Raw genomic sequence first — 25,564 nt, 5'->3', positions numbered from 1 at the left:
TTGAGTTCCATCCCTGGCAACGTGTGCCAGAGTGATACCCTGATCCTCTCTTGTTAATAAATCCATCTTTTTAAAAAAGTGCTGGGTAGGAGAAATAGAATAATGGTTATGCAAACAGACTCTCATACCTGAGACTCCAAGTTCACAACCCTATACCGCCAGAACTGAGCAGTGCTCTGGTGTTTCTCTCTCTCTCTCTCTTTCTCTCCCTGCATCTCTCTCAAAAATAAAATAAATAAACTATTTTTAAAAATGCTTATATGTAAACCAGATCCCAGTCTGGAAGGCTGGGAGTAGAGCTGGGGTGGGGGGTCCTGGCCAGCACAAGCTCCCCTAGGCCTGGTGTCTGCTCTAAGGCAAAGGCAGGGTGGCCACCGTCCACAGCTGAGACCCTCTCAATGAAATCGCTTTCTTCCAAGTGCCAGCTCCTCAGTGCTTCTGAGAAAGCGCTTGTCACGAGGTGCGAACCATCTGTTTAACAGATATCGAGGAAGTCTCTAGCATTTCCAGATCAGATTCAGGACAAAGCAATCCCTTGGAAAACGTTCAGCATGCAATTTCCCTCCTCCAGGAAAGTGATGAAGTGCTTGCTATCTGCCTGTCAATAATAAACACTCCACCCAGAAGGCTCTGATAGGGCTTCTGACAGGGTGCTTGAACTTCCCAACTACCTCCATTGCGTCTGAGTAGGGCTAGGCTGTTCAGGACCCGTCCTGGGACCTGAACTACCCTGTTCAACTTAAGGCAGCAGACTTCTCTTGCTCATGAGACTTTTCTGTGCCTTAATCTAAGTCTGAGGTGTTAGCCTGCTGCACCCTTGTTTTCTTCTGATGATGATCAAATAAACATCAGCACCCAGATCTTTGTCTGCAGTTCAGAAATTCCACAACTGGGCTCCCAAAGTGGCCTGTCCGAGGGTATGGATGATTTTAAGACTTCTGATCCGTTTGGTGACCAAGACTGTTTTTTTTCCTTCTTCTTCTTCTCCTTCTTCTCCTCCTCCTCCCTCCTCCTCCTCCACCTCCTCCTCCTCCACCTCCTCCTCCACCTCCTCCTCCTCCTTCTCCTCCTCCTCTCTCCTCCTCCTCCTCCACCTCCTCCCTCCTCCTCCTCCTCCTCCTCCACCTCCTCCCTCCTCCTCCTCCTCCTCCTCCTCCTCCTCCTCCTCCAAAATGTACACTCCCATCGGCAGTGTATGAAGAACTATTTCAATGCAAATTCCAAGCTGGAGGCCCTCTCTTAGGTATTGCACTTACAAATTTGTATGTTAATGCCAAGCAGAAAGCTTGGACCCAGGATTTGTTTTCTTAAAGGTCGGGAATAAAAAAATAAAAAAATAAAACGGAAAAATGGAGCAGAGGGGAGGGTTTTTACAACAGCTCTCAGGCAGAAGGAAAGCTGTAGAAAGGCCCAGCATTGTAGACCTTCTCGGGCACCATGGCAAGAAGCAGGATTCTGAAGGGGCCCATTAATGATCTGGCGTAGACTCGGAGAGCCAGCGCCAAGAATGCCGGGTGTGGTCGCTGGAGCACATTTAGCGGAGGGGAGAGCGGGGGGTTTCTTTCTTCCCACTCAGTTCCCAGACCCTCTCGGCTACCTGCAGGGAGCCAGCAGCCAGCAGCCAGCAGCCAGCAGCCAGCTTTGTGTCTGGGCTGTGTCCCACGCCCCCTGCTCCCAGGCCTCCCGCTTATCTCCGCTCCCCAGGCCGCCTGCCTGGAATCGGAGTCCCGCCCGCAGCCACCGCCGCCTCTCCTCCCGATAATGGGGGGCAGAGATTGGAGGGGGGGGGTCCCTCCCGGGAGTTGCGGCGGGCAAAAGGAAGCCCAGCCTTGGGGGGCTGACACTGGATTCTGCACAGACCCCAAGTGTGCTGGGACCGCGAGCTCCAGTCCGGACCCCACTGCGTGTCCCCCCAGCCCCCACTCTGCAGTTTTCCGGCGGGGCTCCCTCCAGCCCCCCCTCCACCCCATCCCCCGGCCAGTCCGGCATGACTACTTGTCTGGGACCCCCTTGACCCGCCGCACTCCGAGAGAGGCCGAGGGGGCGCCCGAGAGCGGGCCCCTCCCCCTGCTGGCCTCCAGGCCAGGCTCGGCCCCGCCCGCGCCCCCACGCCCGCGCCCCCCGCCCCGCGCGGCCCTTTCTTCTTCCTGCCTCCCCGCTCCCTCCTTCCGCGACCCCCGCGGCGCCCCCGCCGACGCCCCGCCCCCACGGGCCCAGCCAATCACCGTGCGGCCCGAGGCCCCGCCCCCCAAGCGCGGCCAACCGGCGTGCGGCCCGAGGCCCCGCCCCCGGCGCTTCCGGGCGGGCGGGCGGACGGCGGCGCGGCCTGGCGGGCGGGCGGGCGCTGAGGGGCGGCGGGCGGCCGGCATGGGCCGGCCCGGGGCTGGCGGGGCCGTGGCGGAGGCGGGGGCGGCGCGCGGGCCCGGAGGCTGAGGGGGCGGGGGCCGAGCCTCGCGGTGGGCGGAGCGGCGGGGCGGGGCGGGGCCGCGGCGGGCGGCGGCGCCGAGGAGGGCCCGCACCGGGAGGAGCGCCCGGAGGCGGCGGCCGAGCCCGGGGCCCCCATGGGCGGGTGTGTGGGCGCCCAGCACGACTCCTCGGGCAGCCTCAACGAGAACTCGGAGGGCACCGGAGGTAGGTGAGCGCCAGGGGGCGGCCGAGGCCCCCCATTGTTCCCCGCCGACCCGGCCACCTGTCCCGGCCCGCCGGCCGCGCTCGGGGCCCCGCGTCCCTTTGTCGTCGCCGCCCCCGCGTCACCGGGCGGCCGGGCCGGACCCGCAAGTTCCTGCGGCGCTCGGGACTCCCGGCGCGGTCCTTCCTGAGCCGCGGAGCAGCTCCCAGCCGGGACTCCGGGACGCTGATCGGGGGCCCCGGGCTGCCGAGCCCGCCCCCCAGCACCCCCGGCTCCCCCCGGGCTACCGAGCCAGCCCACCAGTACCCCCGGCTCCCCCCGGGCTACCGAGCCCGCCCCCCAGCACCCCCGGTTCCCCCCCCCCCCCGCTACCGAGCCCGCCCCCCCAGCACCCCTGATTCCCCCTGGGCTACCGAGCCAGCCCACCAGTACCCCCGGTTCCCCCCGGGCTACCGAGCCAGCCCACCAGTACCCCTGATTCCCCCTGGGCTACCGAGCCCGCCCCCCCAGCACCCCCGGTTCCCCCCCCCCCCCCCCCGCTACCGAGCCCGCCCCCCAGCACCCCTGATTCCCCCTGGGCTACCGAGCCAGCCCACCAGCACCCCCGGTTCCCCCCGGGCTACCGAGCCAGCCCACCAGTACCCCCGGGCTGCCGAGCCCGCCCACCCAGCACCCCCCGGCTCCCCCCGGGCTACCGAGCCCGCCCCCCAGCACCCCCGCTTCCCCCCCCCCTACCGAGCCCGCCCCCCAGCACCCCTGATTCCCCCTGGGCTACCGAGCCAGCCCACCAGTACCCCCCGGTTCCCCCCGGGCTACCGAGCCAGCCCACCAGTACCCCTGATTCCCCCTGGGCTACCGAGCCTGCCCACCAGTACCCCTGATTCCCCCTGGGCTACCGAGCCTGCCCACCAGTACCCCTGATTCCCCCCTGGGCTACCGAGCCTGCCCCCCAGTTCCCCCCGGGCTACCGAGCCGGCACCCCAGCACCCCCTGATTCCCCCTGGGCTACCGAGCCTGCCCCCCAGCACCCCCTGGTTCCCCCTGGGCTACCGAGCCTGCCACCCAGTACCCCTGGTTCCCCCTGGGCTACCGAGCCTGCCACCCAGTACCCCCCGAGTGCTCCCGGGCTACCGAGCCAGCCCCCTAGTACCCGGAGTCATCCTCGACCTCCCCACCCTGACCCCCAAGGTGCTGGACAGAGTCCCTCCAACCAAGGAACTAAATTCCCCGAGCTGCTGAACCAGCCCCCCAGTGTCCCCTGACTACTGGACTAGGGTTTGCCCAGTACCCCGAGTCACCCGCATATGGGACCCCCCCCCCAAGACGCAGAGCCAGGTTCCCCCAGCCCCAGCCTATGGCGGTGGGACCGAGTGCTCCCCAAGTACCCAGGGCTGCTGAGCCAGTACCTCCCCCCCAGTACCTCCAGGGCTACCTAGCTGGGTCCCCCCTGCCCCCAGTCTCTGCTGGCTCCCAGGCCACCTAGCCAGACCCCCCCTCCCCGCATGGTGGTGCCTGAGAGAGCACTGCTCCCCCACCTCTCTCCCTCCCCCCTCCCCTCCCCTCCCTATCCCTTTTCCTCCTCTTCCCTTCCCTTCCTTCCCTGCTCCCTGCGGGCCGGCCGCCTGGCCTGGCTCAGCTTTCCCTGGCTCAGATGACAGCCTCTGTGGCTGCAGCGGGACCAGCGGGACGTGGGGACCTGCGAGCCAGGGGGGAGCTAAGGGGAGTCTGCTCACCCCCCAGCATCAGAGTGGAGGTTTGCCGGCGGGTGGCAGAGAGCTGGGCCGGGGAGCACCTCTGGCAGAGGGTCGAGCTGGCTTCTGTCAACGACAGCGCTCCCAGCGTGCCGAGCTTGTGTCAGGTGTCCAGACACCCGGGCGTGAACTCGAGAGTCGCTGAGCAGAATCCTTGGGGTGCACGAGGGCCTGAAGCTTTCTTGGGACACCAACCCCCCCCTCCAGCTCCAGCTGTCACCCGCACACCTAACTTTGGGCTAATGAGCTTCCTGCGGTGGCATCCGGGGTGACTGCCCCCACTAAGGCTTCAGAACCCAGGGCCGGTGTCAGGACAGAAGCATCTCCCTCCTGGCGGTGCTGCCTGGTGGCCAGGAACAAGGTCGTCAGTGAGGGCAGAGCAGGAAGCTCGGGAGGGGAGGGCCTGGTCTTCACACTGAGGCCGTAGGGGCCACCAGAACGGCTTCCTCGTCTGGCTGGGTGACGCTGACCGGTGCAGTGTGGGGCTTGTCGGTAGTGTTATTTTTAATAAATTCCCACTCAGTAGTTTTCTCTTTGCGGTAAAGACCTTGGCCCGCTGTGTTTAAGAAAATGTTTTTACTTGTTTGTTTGTTTGTTTGTTTGTTTATTGGGGGAAGAAACCAGATCATCACTGGGGCACATTTGATGCTGGGAGCAAACTGGGACCCTGATGCTTCTCTCTCTGTGCCAGCTCCTGGGCCACAACCTTCCTTCTCTCCCTTTCAACAGAGAGAAATTGCCAGGGAAGGGGGAAGATAGAAAGAGACACTCACTGCGGTTCGGAAGGTGGCGCAGTGGATTAGACACTGGACTCTCAAGCATGAGGTCCTGAGTTCAGTCCCCGGCAGCACATGTACCAGAGTGATGTTTGGTTCTTTCTCTCTCTCCTTCTGTTTCTTATTAATAGATAAATAAAACATTAGAACAAAAATTTTAAAAAGGGAGTCGGCTGGTAGCACAGCGGGTTAAACGCACGTGGCGTAAAGCGCAAGGACCGGCATAAGGATCCCGGTTCGAGCCCCCGGCTCCCCACCTGCAGAGCAGTCGCCTCACAAGCAGTGAAGCAGGTCTGCAGGTGTCTGTCTTTCTCTCTCTCCCTGTCTTCCCCTCCTCTCTCCATTTCTCTCTGTCCTATCCAACAATGACAACATCAATAACAACAACAATATATATATATATATTAGAGAGAGAGAGACACCCGCAGCCCTGCTTCACAGCTCATGAAGATTGCTCTCTGCAGGTGGGGACCGAGAGCTTGAACCTGGGTTTTGTGCATGGTAGCCTGTGCACTCTGCCAGGTATATCACCACTGGCCCCTATGTAGGTCTTTTTGGGTTCACCCACAGGTCTCTTGGCTGACCCTAACCCAGGCATTGCTGTCATGGGCTTTTAAAAGCAGAGTCATCTTCGATCCGGGTAGTTAATTATCCGAGTCAAATCTCTTCATAGATTAGCTGTAGTGGTAGTTCCTCAGGGCCGTAACCATGCCAGAGTCAAGTTCAAGAGAAAGGAGCAGCGGTCAGGACCAGCAAGATAGCTTTCCCAGACAGTGCGTCTGCTTTGTCGTCTTCCAGCCGGGCCCCCACTGCATGAAGGAAGCTTCCTGCTGGGTTTTTCTTCTTCTCCAGGTATTGTATTTATTTATTATTGCAGAGGACAGAGAGAAATTGAGAGGGGTGGGGCAGAGAGGCAGAGACACCTGCAGCCCCACTCCAGCACTCGTGAAGCTTCCCCCCTGCAGCTGGGGCCAGGGGCTTGAACCTGGGGTCTTGTGCACTGAACCTGATGCGGCACCGCCTGGCCCCTCCGTGCTGTGTTCTCTTTCTCTCTGCCTCACTCTTTTCTTTCTGAAAAAGCTGGCCGGGAGCAGCGAAGTCCCAGAGACAAACAAAAAAAGGAACATCGGCCCCCAAACAAACCTCTTTCTCCTGGAGAAAAGCCATGGCCCTGACTGAGGGTGGGTAGAGAGGGCTGTGCGGGGTAACAGTTATCTCTGGGGTTGGATCACCGAAGCCTTCATTCCTTGGCGTTGTCGTGGTAGTTAGAGAGTCAGTTGTGGTGAGAGGATTGCTTCAGGCTGACATGTTAAACAACCCTCATTTTTCTTAAGTTTTGAATGAGAAGGGGAAGGCCGTTTTTCTTTGACTTTTCAGACTCAGAGTGCTGCTTCGTAGTCTTAATATGGACAGACTGACATGGGGTAACGGACAGGTGTGGGGATGTTTGCCACAGAAGGATCCAGATGTTCAGGACACTTCATTGCGCTTTCAGAATTGTGTGGACATTCCCATTGTAGAATGCCAGACCATTCCTGAATATCAACCAACCTTAGTGAAGGGGGGGGGGGGAGACTATTATTTGTTTTAAAATAACGACCTTTTGTGGCTAGTTGAAATGGTGCCCCCTTTCCTGCGGTCCCGGGTCCGAGTCTCCTGTGTATGCAAGTAATGCTGTGTGCTTAGAGGAATTTTTCCTTACGAGATAGATCATTGACTTCTTTGAAGTCACCAGGGAGTTTCTTTTTTTTTTTTTTTAATTTTTTTTTATATTTATTTATTTTTTCCCTTTTGTTGCCCTTGTTGTTTTATTGTTGTAGTTATTATTGTTGTTGTCGTCGTTGGATAGGACAGAGAGAAATGGAGAGAGGAGGGGAAGACAGAGAGGAGGAGAGAAAGATAGACACCTGCAGACCTGCTTCACCGCCTGTGAAGCGACTCCCCTGCAGGTGGGGAGCCAGGGTTCGAACCGGGATCCTTATGCCAGTCTTTGTGCTTTGCGCCACCTGCGCTTAGCCCGCTGCACTACAGCCCGACTCCCCACCAGGGAGTTTCTGCAGAGGACCTTAGAATTTGGGAACAACTTAATTCAGTCTGTAGGACTTGGAGTGACCTTCACTGGCTTTCTCCGGCTTCCTTTCCCTTAGTCTTCACTTTTACGGCTTCAGGCTTGACTGTTTTCCAATCCTGAGTTTTAATCGAGACCAGGCATATTATAAGACTTATGTAACATTGAGGGCCAGGTGATGATTCACCCACTGGAGCGCACGTGTTACTGTGTGTGCGGATCTGGGTACAAGTCCCCGGCCCCCATCTGCAAGGGAGAAGCTTCACAAGCAGTGGAGCAGTGCTCCAGCTTGCTCGCTCTCTCTCTCCCTCCCTCTCTCTCTCTCTCCATCTCCCTCTCTCCCCCCTCTCTCCCTCTCTCTCTCTCTCTCTCTCTCTCCATCTCCCTCTCTTTCTCTCCCTCTCCCCCTCCCGCTCTCTCCCCCTCCCCCTCTCTCCCCCTTTCTCCCCCTCTCCCCCCCCCTCTCTCTCCCTCTCTCTCCCTCTCTCCCTCTCTCTCCCTCTCTCCCTCTCTCCCTCCTCCATCTCTCACCCACTGTCACAAAGGAAGGAAAAGGAAAGTTAGACAAGATTGTTCGGCGTTTCTCTGCAAACTTCCATGTGTCAGAATCCCTGTTGTTTTGGTCTTTTTGAAGTCGCTCGCTCTGTGGTTCTCCATATGGTGGCATGGCACTGCGGTGTTTGGCACTTAGTATATTACCTCTAGACCAGCTTTTGAGCCATGGTATTGGCTGGGGAATTAATCTAGTATGATTTTTTAAATATTTATTCATTCCCTTTTGTTGCCTGTGTTGTTTTATTGTTGCAGTTATTATTATTGTTGTTATTGATGTCATTGTTGTTGGATAGGACAGAGAGAAATGGAGAGAGGAGGGGAAGACAGAGAGGAGGAGAGAAAGACAGACACCTGCTGACCTGCTTCACCGCCTATGAAGCGACTCCCCTGCAGGTGGGGAGCCGGGGACTCGAACCGGGATCCTTCCGCTGGTCCTTGTGCTTCGTGCCACCTGCGCTTAACCCGCTGCGCTACCGCCCAACTCCCCCAGTGTTTCCTTTTTATAAATAAATTTTTTTAAAAAAAAAATCTGAGAAAGATGCCAGCGGGTTGAATTCCGTGAAGGCAGCCCACTAGCTTGCTGTGCTCACGTCCTCCCTGAGTGTCGTGGTGTCCATAGTAAGGTCAGAGTTTCTTTGGGGGCCGTCGATTCTGTCCGTGCAGGGTGGTGCCCACAACTGGCACGGGGGTCAGGACTTGTGGTTGGGGGCGTGGCTAGGTGCTGGCATACATCCCTTCACTTCTGAGTGTCTGGGAGAAAACCTTGGCATCCTTGTGGCTCTCCGGGCTTTGTGAGGAGCACAGTGGCAGCTGACACTCATGAGGGATTTGCTGTGTCAAGGGCACCATGCCGAGTGTGACCTGCCAGCCCTTTCTGCTTTCCGGGCCGGGCCGTTGTGGCTCGTGGGTGGCAGGGTCAGAACTTGAGCCTTTCTGAGCTTTTAATTGTGGCAAAACATACAGGAGACCGTGTCTCTTCAGAGGCACATTCCGGGGCACTGATTGCATTTACAGGGTGTGTAACCGTCGCCGCTGTGTATCTCTCAGGGCTGTTATCCCAAACAAACTCTGGCTCTGGAGAGCCGTGGCTCGCTCTCTGCTCACTCCTTCCCACCACCGCTGATCTACCTTTTGACTTTATAAATTAAAGTTTATTTATTTTGGATAGAGACAGAAATTGAGAGGGAAGGCAGAAGTGGAGAGAGAGAGAGAGAGAGAGCGCTGCTTTATCGCTTCACTCTGAAGCTTCTCCCCGATTATTTATTTTTTAATTTTTAATATTTATTTTCCCTTTTGTTGCCCTTGTTTGTTTTTTATTGTTATTGTTGTTGTTGTTGATGTCGTCATTGTTGGATAGGACAGAGAGAAATGGAGAGAAGAGGCGAAGACAGAGAGGGGGAGAGAAAGACAGACACCCGCAGACCTGCTTCACCGCCTGTGAAGCGACTCCCCTGCAGGTGGGGAGCCGGGGCTCGAACCGGGTTATGTTTTCACTGATGAACTCCACTCACGTCCATTGTAATTCAGTCCAGTCCATTTTTTTTCTGCTGCCACCCTTCTCATTTCATATATGTGTTCAGCTTACTGATAGGGGGAGGAATAACTCTAGAACGAATGAGTCACAGTCTCCCAACTAACCTGACTCTTCTCTGCTAAGCCCTTCAAGTGCGTTTCCGTTGTCTAACCTGGCAAAGATGTCAGTCAGCAGCGAACTGGTTTTTTTTTTTTTTTTAAAGATTTTATTTATTTATTGAGAAACATAGGAGGAGAGAGAAAGAGCCAGATATCACTCTTGTACATGTGCTGCCAGGGACTGAACTCAGGACCTCATGCTTGAGAGTCCAGTACTTTATTCACTGCGCCACCTCCTGGACCACAGCGAACTGGTTTTTAAGAAGCTGACAGAGGTCATGCAGCCGCCCAGTTTGGCGTCTCGGCTGAAGCGACGGTGCCACTTTCTGGAAAAGTGTCTCAGAGTCACCACGCGCTGAAGACCCACCTCGGGGCCCACGTCTTGGCTGCTGTGGTTCCCAAAAAGGAATCCTCCTGCTGCCTGAGTCCGTCAGAGCCCGTTTGGGGAAAGCCTGGCACCCTGTGTGTGAGGGGCTGTGCAAGCAGCCTGCAGGGGCTGCCCGCACCAAGGTCGGGGGACAGGTGAGGCCAGCGGGGCCTCCCGGGAGTGGCCAGGGAGTGCCGGCCTGTGCACCCCATGGGTGGTGTGTGCTGGGGCAGGCGGTGGGCTTAGGCTGGAGCACGTGAGCCGCAGGAAGCATGGGGAGCACGGAGGAGTGTGCACAGCCTGTGTGCAAGGGGCCTCGCAGGCTTGATCCCAGCACCACCGATAGCCGGGGCTGATGGCATTCTGGGTCAGAAAGGGAGAGGTGGGCTGCGGAGACCGCGTAACAGGATCCGGACAGACTCTCATCCCTGAGGTGCTGAAGTCTCAGGTTCAAGCCCCTGTACCACCATATGCCAGAGCTGGGCAGTGCTCTGGCAAAGTAAATAAGTAGATGAATAAAACGATAAACAGGAAGAGGGAAGAAGGCAAGTCTGCTCAAGGGCCTGGGTTCGAGCCCCTGCTCCCACCTGTAGAGGTGGGGGAACGCCTTACAAGTAGTGAAGCAGGTCTGCGGGTGTCTCTCTCCCCGTCTACCTTTCTCCCCTCTCAGTGTCTCTCTGTGCTGTCAAACAAACTAGTAAAAAAAAAAGGAAGAGAAAATGGCTGATGAGAGCAGAGGGTTCATAGTGCCGGCACCGTGGCCTGGCGATAACCGTTAGTAAGCTTACCACGGGGAGCCACTCCGCTGGGAGAGCACAGGGCTCGCATGCCAGAGGCCCTGGGTTCAACCCTGGGGCTGCGCGTGCCAGAGTGGCGCTCCGGCTTCTCTCTCTGACATGTGAAACACCCACTCTCTCCTTCCTCTACAATAAAACTTTTTGAAAGGGGTGGCGGTGAGAGATGCCTCACCTGGTTGAGCACAACACGCTTTACCGTGTCTGAGGACCCCAGTTCAGGCCCCATCCCCACCTGCGAGCACCACAGCTGTGGAGCCTTACCTCACCCCTCTGGTTCTTTAATGAAATAAGAATGGAAGGAGAGGAGGAAAGTGGACCCAGAGGGGTGGAACTGAGTATGCAGGAAGCCTGCGGGGGGTGGGGGGTGGGGGGTGGGGGAGCAGCAGCCCCCCAGTTCCCCTGTCAGTACGTTAAGACTGGGAGTCGGGCGGTAGCGCAGCGGATTAAGCGCAGGTGGTGCAAAGGGATCCCGGTTCGAGCCCCCAGCTCCCCACCTGCAGGGGAGTCACTTCACAGGCCGTGAAGCAGGTCTGCAGGTGTCTGTCTTTCTCTCCCCCTCTCTGTCTTCCCCTTCTCTCTCCATTTCTCTCTGTCCTATCTAACAACAATAACAACAACAACAAGGGTAACAAAAGGGAAAAATAAATTTAAAAAAGATGTGGCTGACAGCAGAGTTTCTGAGAGTGGTGCAGAGCCTCAAGATTTAGAACTAGCTGTGTGTTGGGGGGGACTTTGGGCTCAGCCAGGGGAGGGCTGACTGCTGCAAATGAGCCAGAGGAGGACAGAGGGACACGGACTGAGTCACGCAGTGTATACAGACGGTGGATCCTGATGTTTACGCCTGAAACTTACACAGGGTCACAACTCAAAAAAAAAAAAAGTCATGAAAAATTTATAAAAGGAAGAGAAACTGGGTCCAGGAGGAGGCGCAGTGAATAAAGCTTTGGACTCCAGCATGAGGTTCCAAGTTCGATCCCCAGCATCCTGGTTCTCTGATCTCTTATTAATAAGTAAACCAACAGACCAGCAGACAAGACCGGTGGCGAGGTGGGAAGTCACCCTCTGTTAGAGTGAGCCCGATCCTCGCAGCAGGGGACCCTGCTGCATTTTGTTGAATTCTGGGGAGACAGATCATTTCATGAAACCGATAGACTCTGACTGCATTTGAACAGACTGCTTAGACTGTCAGAAAAGAATTCAGTCCGTAAACTGCATCCCAGTGTGTCATTTGCTCCTCACAGGCGACACCTCCTGGACTCCACCCGGGGTGCATAAGCCGGCCGCCTCGGAGCTCCGTGCAGCTCCTGCGTGCGGCTGTGAACTTGTGGACTCACCACATGCGTGCCTTGTGTGTATCTGCAGTGCCTTACTCCTGTGTTATAACCGACCGGCGTGCTCACTGAATCTTCTGCTTCAGCTCTCTGAGCTTTGCCTGTCAGAAGAAACGAAACAGAACAGAGAATGGAGACTTAGTCTTTCAACCCTCGGGTGCCCCGGGGACTGAGAGGAGTGCATACAGTCTCATGCCAGTCAGAGAGCCTCTCTGTGAAACAGGAGGCCTTTGCTGGATGGAAAGCAATAGGTTACACACCAGTGTCAACCTCCCCAAAAAAGTCATGAAAAATCCATATGAGGGGGCCAGACGGTGGTGCACCTGGTTAAGCTTACATGTTACAGTGTGCAAGGACCTGAGTTCAAGCCCCTGGTCCCCACCTGCAGGGGGAAAGCTTCATGAGTGGTGAAGCAGGGCTGCAGGAGTCTCTCTGTCTCTCTCTCTCTCTCTGCCCCCCCCTCTCAACTTCTCTGCCACTATCCAGTAAATAGATAAAATAAAAATTTTTAAAAGAAAAATCCATACGAGGAAGAGAAGGCACTAGACTCTCAAGCATGAGGTCTCAAGTTCAATCCCCAGCAGCACATGTGCCAGAGTGATGTCTGGTTCTCTCCGTCTCTCTCTCCTATCTTTCTCATGAATAAATAAAATCTTCAAAAAAGAAAAGAAAGCAAGAGGTAGCCGATTTTAGGTGGAGTTGAGAGGACCAATAAGAAAACAGGCAGCGAGAAAGGGGAGGTTGGGAACCCAGGGGTGGTGGGAGGGCAGGTCTGGCTGGACTCAGGTCAGCGAGGCCCCAGGAGGGAAATAAGGGCACATGGGGAAGCTGGGTCTCTAGTCGAGAAGCACCAACCAGTGCGTGCGGATGTTACAGAGGGCTGTGGCCGTCTGGCCAGTCGGCACCTTTCTCTGGGCTGGTCCCGGTCCATTTCAGTGTTCTGCCAGATGAAGGGTTGAAACTTTTTTCTCCCCTGTCAAGACAATCCTGGAAATAATGTTTGAAAGGCATTTTAAGAGCAGATCGGTAACTATTATGGGGCGCCAGGCATCAGTTACATTACCTTCTGTGGAGGACGGAAGCTTCTGACCATCAGGAGGGATAGGACCCTTCATTCCTCTTTCTTTCAATATTTATTTTCCCTTTTGTTGCCTTTTTTTAATTGTTATAGTCACTGTTGTTACTGATGCCATCGTTGTTGGATAGGACAGAGAGAAATGGAGAGAGGAGGGGAAGACAGAGAGGGGGAGAGAAAGACAGACACCTGCAGACCTGCTTCACCGCCTGTGAGGTGACTCCCCTGCAGGTGGGGAGCTGGGGGCTCGAACCGGGATCCTTACGCTGGTCCTTGTGCTCCATGCCATGTGTGTTCAACCCACCGCACTACCGCCCGACTCCCACCTTCATTCCTCTTTTGCTTTTCTTCTGGGCACACTTTAATAGATGGATTTTATTTCTATTTATTGCTGTGGCTCATGATGGTGTGGGGGATTGAACCTGGGACTTGAAAGCCTCAGGCAGGAAGGTCTCTTTGCAGAGCCAGTATGCTATCGCCCCCGCCCTCGTTTGGCAATATTTTTAGTAGCTCTGGTTTAAGGTGTTGCCAGGGATTGAATCTGGGATCTCAAGGGCCGTGCACAAGGTGGCTTTTACTGCGCGATCCATCGGACTCTTACGGTAAAGGCACTGCTTAGTCAGCACCCTGGCAGTAGCACTCTTCCCTGGTGCATCCTTTAATAGAGCGACTGAGGGGCGATCACTAGGGACGAGCTTGGACCTTGAGGTTAATGCACTCATCCTAGCTCTCTTGACTTCTCACCGGAACCCGTTCTTCTGATTACAGGAAGGTATCAGGTTGATTTCAGAAAGCAGCAAAGTGCCGTTCAGCCGTTCACTAGGCCTACCTACCGATCCGTTTGCTGAGTTTTTTTTTTAATATTCTCTTTTGTTGCCCTTGTTTTATTGTTGTAGTTATTATCGTTGTTATTGTCGTCGTCGTTGGACAGGACAGAGAGACATGGAGAGAGGAGGGGAAGACAGAGAGGGGGAGAGAGAGAGAGACACCTGCAGACCTGCTTCACCGCCTGTGAAGCGACTCCCCTGCAGGTGGGGAGCCGGGGGTTCGAACCAGGATCCTGACGCCGGTCCTTGAGCTTCGCGCCACCTGCGCTTAACCCGCTGCGCTACCACCCGACTCCCTAGTGTTTATTATTATTATTAACTGCAGACCACCTGGATGGCATACTTGGTGCCCCACTGCCCCAGCACTGTCATCTCCCCACCCCCCACCCCCACAACTGTTTCAGCCAGTACTAGCCTTCTAGCAAGCTCCTGGGGATTCTCTAGGAGCTCACAGACCACTGGTTGAGACCTGGGTAATGTCTCTGCATACTTACGGATGCGTTTGTTGTAGCGGCCACCTCTTGCCCGCAGCACAGATCAGAGTTCGACGCCCTCCACCCACGGAGCCGGGAGCTACACCTGGGTGCTATGATGCCATGGCATTACTGCATGTTTGCAGTAACTTCTAGAAGTTTCCATCACAGTTGCTTTCAGAGAGGAAACTTCTGTTGAAGTTATTGGTGATCACCTAAGGAAAAAAGAGTATTTTCAGGGGGGCCAGGTGGTGGCGCACCCAGTTAAGCGCACATAGTGCTAAGTGCAAGGATCCCGGTTCAAGCCCCTGGCTCCCCACCCGCAGAGGGACACTTCACAAGCGGTGAAGCAGGTCTGCAGGTGTTTCTGTCTTTCTCCCTCTCTATCTTCCCCTCCTCTCTCAATTTCTCTGTCCTGTTCAATAAAGTGGAAGACCTGGCTGACAGCAGTGGGTTCAGCGCCGACACCGAGTCCCAGGGGTAACCCAGGAGGCAAAGTGTTTTCAAGTGAAAGTTATTTTAAATGAATTTTACTTGAGGTCTTTTTTTTTTTTTTAAAGATTTTATTTATTAATGAAAAAGTAGGAGGAGAGAGAGAGAAAGAACCATACGTCACTCTGGTACATGTGCTGCCGAGGACTGAACTCAGGACCTTATCTGAGAGTCCGACTCTTTATCCACTGCGCCACCTCCCGGGCCACTTAAGCGTGAGGTCTTAATGGTAGACATTTGCTCCAGACTTGACCTGGTCATGGCTTAGCGGCTTGGGGGATTTTCTGATTAAGTTCTCACCCTTCGGATATTTCAGCGTTTGTTGTAATTGGCTCGGGGGCATAAGCAGGATCAGGGTGCTGCGGTGTGTGGGTCCCCAGGCTTATGGGCTGTGGGGCAGAGTAACAAACAGTTCAGGTCACTTAGTCAGATGTCTTCTCCCTGAGGCTGAAGAAAGCCAGCCTTCATTGCTTCTGGATTTTATTTACTTTTTTTTTTTTTGATAGAGACAGAGAATCCAAGAGGGAAAGGGCAGATGGAGGGAGAGAGAAAGAGAGACACCTGCAGCCCTGCTTCACCACTTGCGAAGCTGCTTCCCCTGTTGGGGGAGGCGGGGCTTGAACCCGGGCCTTGGCGCCTGGCGACTCCAGCAGCTGCTCAGCCTTGGCCGCAGCCCCGCCCCGCCCCGCCGAGCAGAGCGGTAAATGAGGAGCTGGAGAAAGTCTCGGGGCTCTGGCTTCTTGGCGGCGCCGGGGGAGAGGTGTGCAGCCGGCAGCCACTTCCCGAGGAGATGGCCTGCCACGCGGGGGTGGAGAGAGCCCTGTTCCGAGGTCAGGACGCGGAGTGGAGCGGGCGAGAGGGCTGGGAACCCGGAGCAAGGCGCCTGGGGCTGGGACAGGGACAGCGTCCTGACTGGGGGGGGGGGTTAATTCACGGTGGGCCCACGTTGAGACCGTTTTGTAGGTGACTGAGTCACTTAGCACTATAGCAAGGATCCGGGTTGGAGCCCCCGGCTCCCCACCTGCAGGGGAGTCGCTTCACAGGCGGTGAAGCAGGTCTGCAGGTGTCTGTCTTTCTCTCCCCCTCTCTGTCTTCCCCTCCTCTCTCCATTTCTCTCTGTCCTATCCAACAACGACATCATCAGTGGAGAAAAGACAGCGGCCAGGAGCAGTGGATTCCTAGGCCAGGCACCCAGCCGTAGTGATACCCTGGAGACAAAAAAAACAAACCTATTTTGTGTGTGTATCACAGTGCGGCCTACCCGGTGGCTACCATCTTTTAACGCAGGGGGGTTCTTGGTGGCTTTACTGGTGTTCTCCCGTCTCACTTGTCTGTGCATCAGCGTTTGGGTTTGCGCCAGCTGGGCCTGTGTCTTGGCCTCCTTTTCTCTGGACTAAGACTCTGCAGGCCGGCCTAGGCTCTGGGTCTCGCTTGAGAAGCCCTCGCCAGCTGTGGTGCCTGCAGCTGTTTCCTTTCCTTGGTGACCGTGGAGAGTAGACGGGGTCGTCAGCAGGAGCATACAGCTAGCGGGCAGAGCGCCTGGGCTGGAACCTGGGACCTCTTGTTTGCAAGGCCCGTGAGCTGCCACTGCACAATCTCCCTGGTCAGTCTGCCTAATTCTTTCCTTAAACCCTCCCCTTTTTAAAATAATTGGTTCATTGATTGATGAGACAGCGAGAGCAGGCCAGAGCATCACTACCATGTGAAGCCACTAACCAATCACTGCTCAACCCTTTTGTTTATTTTTGCTCAGCCATTTGACACGTGCCAGGCTAGTTTCGAGGGGGCAGGAGACAGATGACGAGGGACTCATGGCTGAGTGGGAGCGCAGTGCAATCAGTCTAATCCCTATTCATTAGAAAGTCCTGTCCTTTATATTTCCTGAGGCGGAAGTATCAGGTCAGAAGAGGAAATACGTAGGATGGGGGTGGGGAGAAGGAAAAAGCACACGGGTTTGGGAGTATCAAGCTTGCATCTAACCAATGGGGATTAAACCAATGCCCTGCAGGCAGGTAAAGCAGTGATTATGTAAATAGACCACAGCTAAGCAGTGCAAGTGCACCTAAGGCATGATCAAAACAGAAGGGGTCTTAGAAGCAGAATTAGAAGCAGACCACCAGACATGTGGACCTGTGACTGTACCATTCATCTCAGCACACAAGACTCTTCTACCTCACGGCTGTCCCGTTATCCCTGCTGAGGCTGCTGCTTGTTCCCCTAAGAATCTCCCGGATAACTTTCTCTCCTACCTGTGGGGCCTCGTGCCTGTCCCATTCCTCCTGTCCTGGAAGGCTTTTGATTTCTCTGTCAGTCTCAGAGAAACAGAGAGAGACTGAGAGAGAGAGCACGCATAGCACTGCTCCACTAGGCCTGATGGTTCCCCTGTGTGGCACTCCCTGTGCTTGCTGGCTTGAATCCGGGTCCTGGGTGTGCTCTCTCTACCAGGTGAGCTACCTCCCGACCCCCACAACGACATTGTCGTTGCTTTCTTGGAAAACAGGGACGGTGTGGTCATTGTCTGTCGCCACCAGGGTTGTCGCTGTGGCTCGGTGCCTACATGACAGATCCACTGCTCCCAGCAACGACAACTTTTTGTCTTGGTTTTAGTTGATAGAACAAATCAAGTAGGGAGAGGGAGAAAGACACCTGCAGCTCTGCTTCACCACTTGTGAAGCTCCCCCCTGCAGGTGGGGTTTGAACACTGGTCCTTGAGCTTGGTCATTCGTGCTCTCAGCTGCTCACACCACTACCCAGTCCCTGTTCCTTTTTACTTTGATTGCATAGGGTCATTAAGGCCCACGTTTACTAAAAACCAAATAAACGTTCTAGGGCTGGCGGACAGCTCACTTGAATAGTGTGCCCTGCTCACCATGTGTACGACTCAGGTTCAAGCCCAGCCTCGACCACAGTGAACGGAGCTTCAGTGCTGTGGTCGCTTTCACTCTGCCTTCTCTCTCTTTAAAAAAAATGCCTTGGTCTTCTAAGCTCTGATTTATTCGCTTATTTCCACTAGGGTTATCCTTGGGGCTTGGTACTGGCACTATGAAGCCATAGCTCCTAGTGGCCATTTTCTCCAATTTTCTTGGGTAGGACAGAGAAACGGAGGCAGGGAGGAGAGAGGGAGAGAGAGACACCTGCAGGCCCGGTCACAGCTCATAAAGCTTCCCCCTTGTATGTGGGGAGCCGGGGCTTGAATCCAGGTCCTCGCAGGTGTGATCTCGGCACTCAACGGGGTGCGACACAGCCCAGCCCTGGGGTTACTTAAGCTTGAATCGCCAGTATCACCCACTATACTCAAAACTTGCAGCGCTGCTGTGGACCATGATGGCTTACGTGGGGTATTTTCACTAAGTATTGTTCAATTACTTTTACAATGAAGATTTAGAGACTATTTTAAACCGTGTGAGAGAGATACCTCAGTATCACTGTGGCACATACAGTGCCAGGTCTTGAACCCAGAGCCTCAGACCTGTGAATTCTGATATCTTCCCCCACTCCTCTGTGGTGGGAACATGTACTGGGCACAGTGTGAGGTGGCTTGGTTATAGTGGGTCCAGACGGAGTCAGTTTGCTCAATGGCACGGTGTACACGGGTGGGCAGACAAGGACCTGTCACGGCACAGGGCTGGCTCCCTGCAGCCCGGTGGCTTTCCTGTGAGGATTCTCTCAAGTTCCTGTCTTCTGTGTGCATAGAGATGGTTAGAGGGGCTAGGGAGACAGCATGATGGCTGTGCAAATGACTTGCACACCTGAGGCTCTGGGCTCCCAGGTTCGGTCCCCAGCACCTGAGCAGGGCTCTGCTCTTTCTGTTTCTCTCCTTAAAATAAATAAAATATTGAAGTCGAAGATGGGGAGAGGAGCTTTGTTCTGATGCCCTCTGCATTGGTCTCTTGGACCACATTCCAAGACAGTCTTCACATTGATACTTAAAAGTTAACATTCGATGTGTGGCGCTTTCACATTTATTTAAAATATTAAACATACTGACATTTGATAAGAAAAAAAATACCAGAAAAAGTATTTCACAAGAATTTTGAGTTCTGTTTGTAGAGTGCTATAAAGCCTGTCTGTTTTTTAAATGTTATTATTTAATTATCTTCATTAGTTGGATAGAAACAACCAGAAATTGAGAGGGGGAGAGGGTGATAGGGAGAAAGACAGCAGAACACCTGCAGCCCTGCTTCACCATTCTCAGAGCTTTCCCCCTGCAGGTGGGGACAGGGGGCTCGAACATGGATCCTTGCGCACTGTAACCTGCGCTCAACCAGGTGCACCACCACCCGGCCCAAACCTGTATATGTGTGACCCTTGAGTTCTTTGTGGCCAATTTTCAAGAGGATGATCAGATCCTGGGGTGTACCTAGCACACGGTATTTCACGCACATTCTCGAGAGAAGGTTGCTTCGAAGAGGAAGAGAAAGCATTCCAGCGGGGCCGGGGGGGCTCCTGCAGGCAGCTGTGACAGCCCCCCCGCTAACGCCCAGGGTGGTCAGCTTACAGGCCGGCTGGGAGCAGGCCTTCACGTGCTCTTCCTCTTCCTCTTCCTCTTCCTCTTCCTCTTCCTCTTCCTCTTCCAGAGCTTCCTCGGGCTGCAGAACGTGCTCTGCGCGTGAAAGCGTTTCCTTAGTTCAGTGCCACCCGGCCCAGCCAGCCATGAGAGAGAGGCTGGAGCACTCCTGGGCACTGCCGGGCCGACTCCTCCCGTGACGTGGCTTCACCCCGCTCCTTCTAGGGGCCATCAACCGTCCGGCCTTCTCCCCACAGCCGCAGCAGACCTGCCGTAGGAAGTGTAAACAGGGTGCCTCGTGGAAGGGGGGGCTAAGGGATGAGACCTTGTGTCCCAGGGGTCTGACTGAGGTTTCTGGAGGAGGGGCTGCAGAATCAGCTGCCACGCTGAGAAGGACCTGGTAGGTCGGTCGGTGCTGACCGGTGTGGTCTGAGGTGACACAGCAGAGCAGAGCCAGTGTCTCTGGGCCATCCTCGCATCCCGGGACTGTGGGCTTCTGCTCTCCCGGCCGTTGCCTGTTCTCGTAGTCGCAGCGCAAATGTCTGCTACGTGAGGCTTTCTACTCGAGTTCTGAAAAGTGCCGTGGCCCACCTGCCTGCCCCATAGTTTATCATTTACAGTTGCTTTTCTTTTTTAAAAAAAACCTATTTATTTTCCCTTTTGTTGTCCTTTTTTTAAAATTGTTATTGTTATTGATGTCATCGTTAGATAGGACAGAGAGAAATGGAGAGAGGAGGGGAAGACAGAGGGGGAGAGAAAGATAGACACCTGCAGACCTGCTTCACCGCCTATGAAGTGACTCACTCCCCTGCAGGTGGGGAGCCGGGGGGCTCGAATCGGGATCCTTAACAACGATCCTTGTGCTTTGCGCCACCTGCATTTAACCCGCTGTGCTCCCGCCCGACTCCCTACAGTTGCTTTTATTGTAGAAATAACTCACTGGGAGACTGGGCAGTGGTGCACCCCATTGAGTGTGCTAGAGTGCAGGAAGGCCCAGGTTCAAGACCCCAGTCCCCACCTGCAAGGAGAAACTTCACAAGTGGTCCCTGGAGGTGTCCCTCCCCCCTTCTTTTAAAAGATTTTATTTATTTATGAGAAAGACAAGAGGAAAGAGAAAGAACCAGACATTACTCTGGTACATGCGCTTCTGAACTTTTTTTTTCCTCCCTCCAGGGTTATCGCTGGGACATGGCGCCAGCACTGCAAGCCTACTGTGCCTGACGGCCATTTCTCCTTTTTGTTGCTAGGACCGAGAGAAACAGAGAGAAAGGGGAGAGGGAGAGAGATAGACCCCTGCAGACCTGCTTCAGTGCTCGTGAAGCGACCTCCTTGCAGGTGGGGAGCCGGGGGCTCAAAACTCTGATCCTTGAGCTTAGTCCTACGTGTGCTTAACTGGGTGCGCTACCACCCGGCCCCAATAATAACTGATTTTAAAATCATTCATTTGTCTCTGACCCACAGTCCTATGGACTCTGAGGTCATGGGGCCCATGTCCCAAGTGGTAGTGGAGCCCTCACTGAGTGTTAACAATAGGTTCTTGGATGTTTCCAGCTCGAAGCCGGTGTTCTGAAACCAGTTTCACAGTAGCTACACTGTTCACACGCGCACGGCATTTAAGGTTGGATGGCTCTTTAGTGAGCACGGAAACCCCGTCAGACTTGGACATACAGACCCACCCTACTTTTGCACGCCTGCTGTTCGCTGATTCCACTTCAGGGTGTGGGGTCTGTCCCGCCTCAGGCCGCGTTACACACCCCCACCCCAATCCCCTTAGGCCAGTTGTGCCATGCCCGCGAACCCTCCACCTTGGGGGATGGGGGAGACCCCCGCAGCTACAGGTACAGCCCTGCCAGGGCAGGGACCGGTGTTGTGGCCGAGTGGTGAGTTCTGAGCGCAGCTGTGGAGACCTGCTCAGCCAGAAGCCGCCCAGAGAACTCGGCACAGAAAGGACGACCGGCAGCTGGGCTGTTTTGTCATTTGGGGACGTTTGTTTCCTACTGGCGTAAATCATAAACCGACACCGGGCTTTGCGTGGTGCCCTTTCACTACGAGCTCCTCGGTGGCACAGAAAGTCTCCCCTCGCTCATCGGCTCTGGATCAGACGGTTTGCCCTCTGATGGAAGGAAGCCGTGTGGGACTGGCTTGGTGGAAGCTGCCGCCCGCTTGTTTGGTGTTGAATTTTGTGGGTTTTTGCCGTCACTCCTTGCGAGCTGGGGTGGGGGGGGGGCTTGAATTGCCTTGGTGTGGACACGGCGTCAAGACAGCCCACCCAGCCCTGTGGAGTTCGCGTGGCGGCCCCAGGTGGCCGACTGAAGCAGAAGGAAGGGGTTTATAGTCCCAGGATTAGAATGCACTCTTGCACGGTCTCTTTGTTCTGCGGGAGGGCAAAGTTTGCGGCTAAGTCCTAGGATTCTGCCCTTTGAAATGACCCTTGTCAAAGACTCTTTTCACTGTGGGAGTCAAAACTCTTTACATTCCTGTTTGAAACCACATTCCTCCACAGTCCAGCTAAGCTCTGAAGAGCATTTTGGAGGAAGGTTTGTTACTCAGTTACGCAAATGTAACTGTGATGTGTGTATATTTAAAACATTAATTACTTTCCTGAGAGGGACAGGGCAGAGAGAGAGAGAGAGAACACGCAGAGCCCTGCTCAGCTCTGGCATATGGTGGTGGTGCTGGGCATTGAACCTGGAGCCACCCACCACCACAGGCCCCCCAGCCCTGGGGCATGCTTGCCTCATGCCTCCCCTGTCCCAGCACGCGTGGTTTTGTAAGACATGACTCAGGAGACAGTAATGCAAATGTATTTCCCACTTGTTGTCCCACTTTTTTCTCCCTGTTGCCTTTCTAATAAACATACATCGAGTTTACCTGTGTGACATCCTTGGACTTGGGCTTGGTCTCAGCAGGGCTCAGCACAGTGCCTTGGAAGTGACGGGCATATCACGAATACTTGCCGAAGTCACCAAAGCAATAGTTTTTAGCCCTTTAAAGTTCACAATGCGAAGAAGTATGTTGTGTTTTTTTTTTTTAAAGATCTTTACATAAGGGGCCCTGTGGAGGCTCACCCAGTTGAACACAATGTTACTGCGTGAGAGGCCAAGGCCCCAGGCTGTCATGCTGGCTTCACGGGCGGGAGAGAGAGACGACCAGGGACTCATGGCTGAGCTGGGAAGCAGTATCTCTTTATTGACGAGCGGGGATGCGGTTCAACAATCTAATCTCTTCTAATCACAACACAGTTCTGTCCTGCATCTCTCCTGAGGCAGAAGAGTCAGGAACAAGGAAGCACGTAGGATAAGGGGCGGGCAGAAGGGAAAAGCGGGAACCAGTGAGGATTAAACCAATGTCCCGGAGGCAGGGGGGTTTTCAGTCAGCAGTGGCTATGTAAACAGAAGGTCTTATAAGCAGGATTTAGAAGCAGACCAACACTAGGCCCCACTCGTGGGGCGGGGGAGGGGGAGAAACTTCACAAGCAGTTGAGCAGTGCTCAAGGTGATATTTTTCTCCTTGTCTTTCCACTTCTGCCTCTCCGTTTCTCTCAGGAAAAAAGTAAAAATAAAAAGGCTGCAGGGGGTCACCTTACAAGCAGTGAAGCAGGTCTGCAGGTGTGTCTGTCTTTCTCCCCTGTCTTCCCCTTCCCTCTCAATTTCTGGCTGTTTCTATCCAATAAATAAAGATAATTAAAAAAGAAAAGAAAAACTTTTTTTTTTTTTTAAAAAAAAAAGGAATGTTGGAGTTACCATGCACCAAGCCCTGGTGTCAAAAAAAAAAAAAAAAAAGGTTTTTACATGTTTCCTTGATTTGTGCAAAGGATCTTTAGACTTTAAGGAAGGCTAATAATACCAGTAGTTTTAAAAGATATCTCTATATATATATTTTTTGTTTTGGCTAGAGAAGTGAAGAGAGAAGGGGGAGTAAGAGAGGGAAAAAGAGACATTCAGCACTGCTTCACTGCTCATGAAGCTCCCCCTGCATGTGGGAGGGGACTCAGGATTTGAACCTGGGCCCTGGAGCACTGTGATAGTGCCTTCCACCAGTCGTGGTACCACCCAGCCCCTTAATGTCAGCACTGAAGTTTGTCTGACTAGGGCATCTGGAGACTCGCCCAAACTGTAGCCGTCCGCCATTCCTGACTCCACTTCTCGGTGCAGATGGTGAAGTTTGGCCAACTCTTTCCCTGGAGCAGCAGGGGCTGTGTGAGTATTTTCCTGCTGCCGGTAGACACAGCCACGCTAAAGTTAACGGAATGTGGCCCTCCAGGCCTCTCTGTGTCCTTCCTCCCAAATGCTGGCGACAGCAGTGGAGAATCGAGGCAGGTAATTGTCTTTCATCTTCAGTCAACGAGTTCTGTTGCATTTCACAAGATGGAAAATTTGAACTGAGAAATTATCTAACAGGATCGACTAGCAAAAAAGGAGGACTGGGGGGACGGGACCCAGGGAGGAGCCGGCATAATAGTTCTGCAAAGAAACTCTCTCTGAGGGTCCAAGGTCTCAGGTTCAAAACCCCCACCACCACCACCATAACCTATGAACAGGCTCCCAGTTGAGGAAGCTCCATAGGCCAACCGACGCTGTTAAAAGGGGCTTCGCCCAGCTGTAGGTGATCATGTCTGACCCTGCTGAAGGTCGGCTCAGGGCAGTTCTGGTCTTTGCTAGGTCCTGGGCCTTATGGGCATGTTACATGGCATCTCCAGCTTAAGGAGAGCTGACAAGTGGCAGACTACCGGCAGATCTGCCCCGGGCCCAGAGGTGGTGGCTGTCCCCAGGAGTGCATGGAAGCAGAGCCGGTGGGAGCCCTCTGGTGCCGCCACAGTCCCAGGATGTGGGGCACAGCCCACAAGTGAGCGGGCGGGGCACTTCCCGGGCCAGCATATGGACGTGCGGAACCACCTGCTTCTGGAGCCGACCCAAGGCACACCGACCATCTGTCTCCTGAGAAGCGGGGGGGCAGGCGGGCATTGTTGGGCCTGTCATACAATTTTGTCAACCTAGCTTATGCTTTTTCTGGAAGTTACCATACACTTCCGCCCTGGACTGGAGTGGCCCTGCAAATCGTAATCTCAACTTGATAGTGATTAGATCCTGGGTAACTTTGCTAAAAATTGACACGGGGCCCATTGGACGAAACCTCCTGTGAGCCTGGCTTCTGCCACTCAGGATTTGTTATTTAATTTAATTTTATTTTATTTTATTTTATTTTGCCTGCAGGGTTATTGCTGGGCCTCTGTGCCTGCCCCATGAATCTACTGCTCCTGGAGGCCATTTTTCCCCTTTTTGTTGCCCTTGTTGTTGTGGTGGTGGTGGTTATTATTGTTGTTGATGTTGTTCATTGTTGGATAGGACAGAAAAATGGCGAGAGGAGGGGAAGACAGAGGGCGAGAAAGAGAGACACCTGCAGACCTGCTAACCCTTGTGAAGCGACTCCCCTGCAGGTGGGGAGCCGGGGGCTCAAACCGGGATCATCATGCAGGTCCTTGCGCCCTGCGCCACGTGCACTTAACCCGCTGCGCTACCGCCCGACCCCCCACTCGGGCTTTGTGGTGGTTAAGTCCCGTCACGGGTTCTTCTCTTGCTGAAAAACACTGAGTTGTCTGTGTGCCCTCATAAGCCTCACACTTGAGAAATGAAAATGTCTCGGCGCCGCCACCACCACGTAGTACAGGTGAGTCCCTAACGAGAAAGAACTGGAGAATGAATACCCAGTGCTCTGGGGACAGATGCTGAATCAGACACCTGGATGTAAGGAGAGCTCTGAGAACAGGAGGACTCGCTCATCAATATTGAATGAAATGTAATATTCTTGGACGCACTTGGTATCTCTCAGCTTGGCCATGGGCTGAAAAACAGATTCTTAGGTGTTTTTGCTTCCTGTGCAGCAGCCACCGCTGAATCTCCAGACAGAAGCCACAAAGGAGCAGCGGAGACGAGCGAGTGGCTGAAAATCTAAAAATCCAGCTTTTTTTTTTTTTTTTTTTTTTGCCTCGGGTTATTGCTGGGGCTTGGTGCCTGCACTATGAATCCACTGCTCCTGGAGGCCATTTTTCCCATTTTGTTGCCCTTGTTGTGGTTGTTGTTGCTATCGTTGTTGGATAGGGCAGAGAGAAATGGAGAGAGGAGGGGAAGACGGGGAGAGAAAGACACCTGCAGGTGGGGAGCCGGGGGCTCGAACCGGGATCCTTCCGCCAGTCCTTGCGCTTTGCACCACTTGCACTTAACCCACTGCGCTACCACCCAGCCCCCCAAAATCCAGCTTTTTTTCTTGCCCTGCAGCTTGTTCCT

General features: G+C 54.4%; 1 protein-coding gene across 1 annotated transcript in view; it reads left to right on the top strand.

The window, feature by feature from the left end:
- Positions 1 to 2,362: 2,362 nt before the first annotated feature.
- Positions 2,363 to 25,564, top strand: part of UBTD2 (ubiquitin domain containing 2) — a 43,608-nt gene continuing 20,406 nt past the window's right edge. Inside the window, exon 1 of the mRNA XM_007520836.3 lies at positions 2,363 to 2,631. Within this exon, the coding sequence (XP_007520898.1) occupies positions 2,562 to 2,631 (70 nt within the window). The 5' untranslated portion in view covers positions 2,363 to 2,561. The remainder of the gene's footprint in view (positions 2,632 to 25,564) is intronic.

The sequence above is a fragment of the Erinaceus europaeus genome, chromosome 9 (genome assembly GCF_950295315.1).
Source record: "Erinaceus europaeus chromosome 9, mEriEur2.1, whole genome shotgun sequence".
In the NCBI taxonomy this organism is placed as follows: Eukaryota; Metazoa; Chordata; class Mammalia; order Eulipotyphla; family Erinaceidae; genus Erinaceus; species Erinaceus europaeus.
The sequence above is the reverse complement of the archived record's forward strand: the minus strand, read 5'-3'. Positions and strand labels throughout refer to the sequence as shown.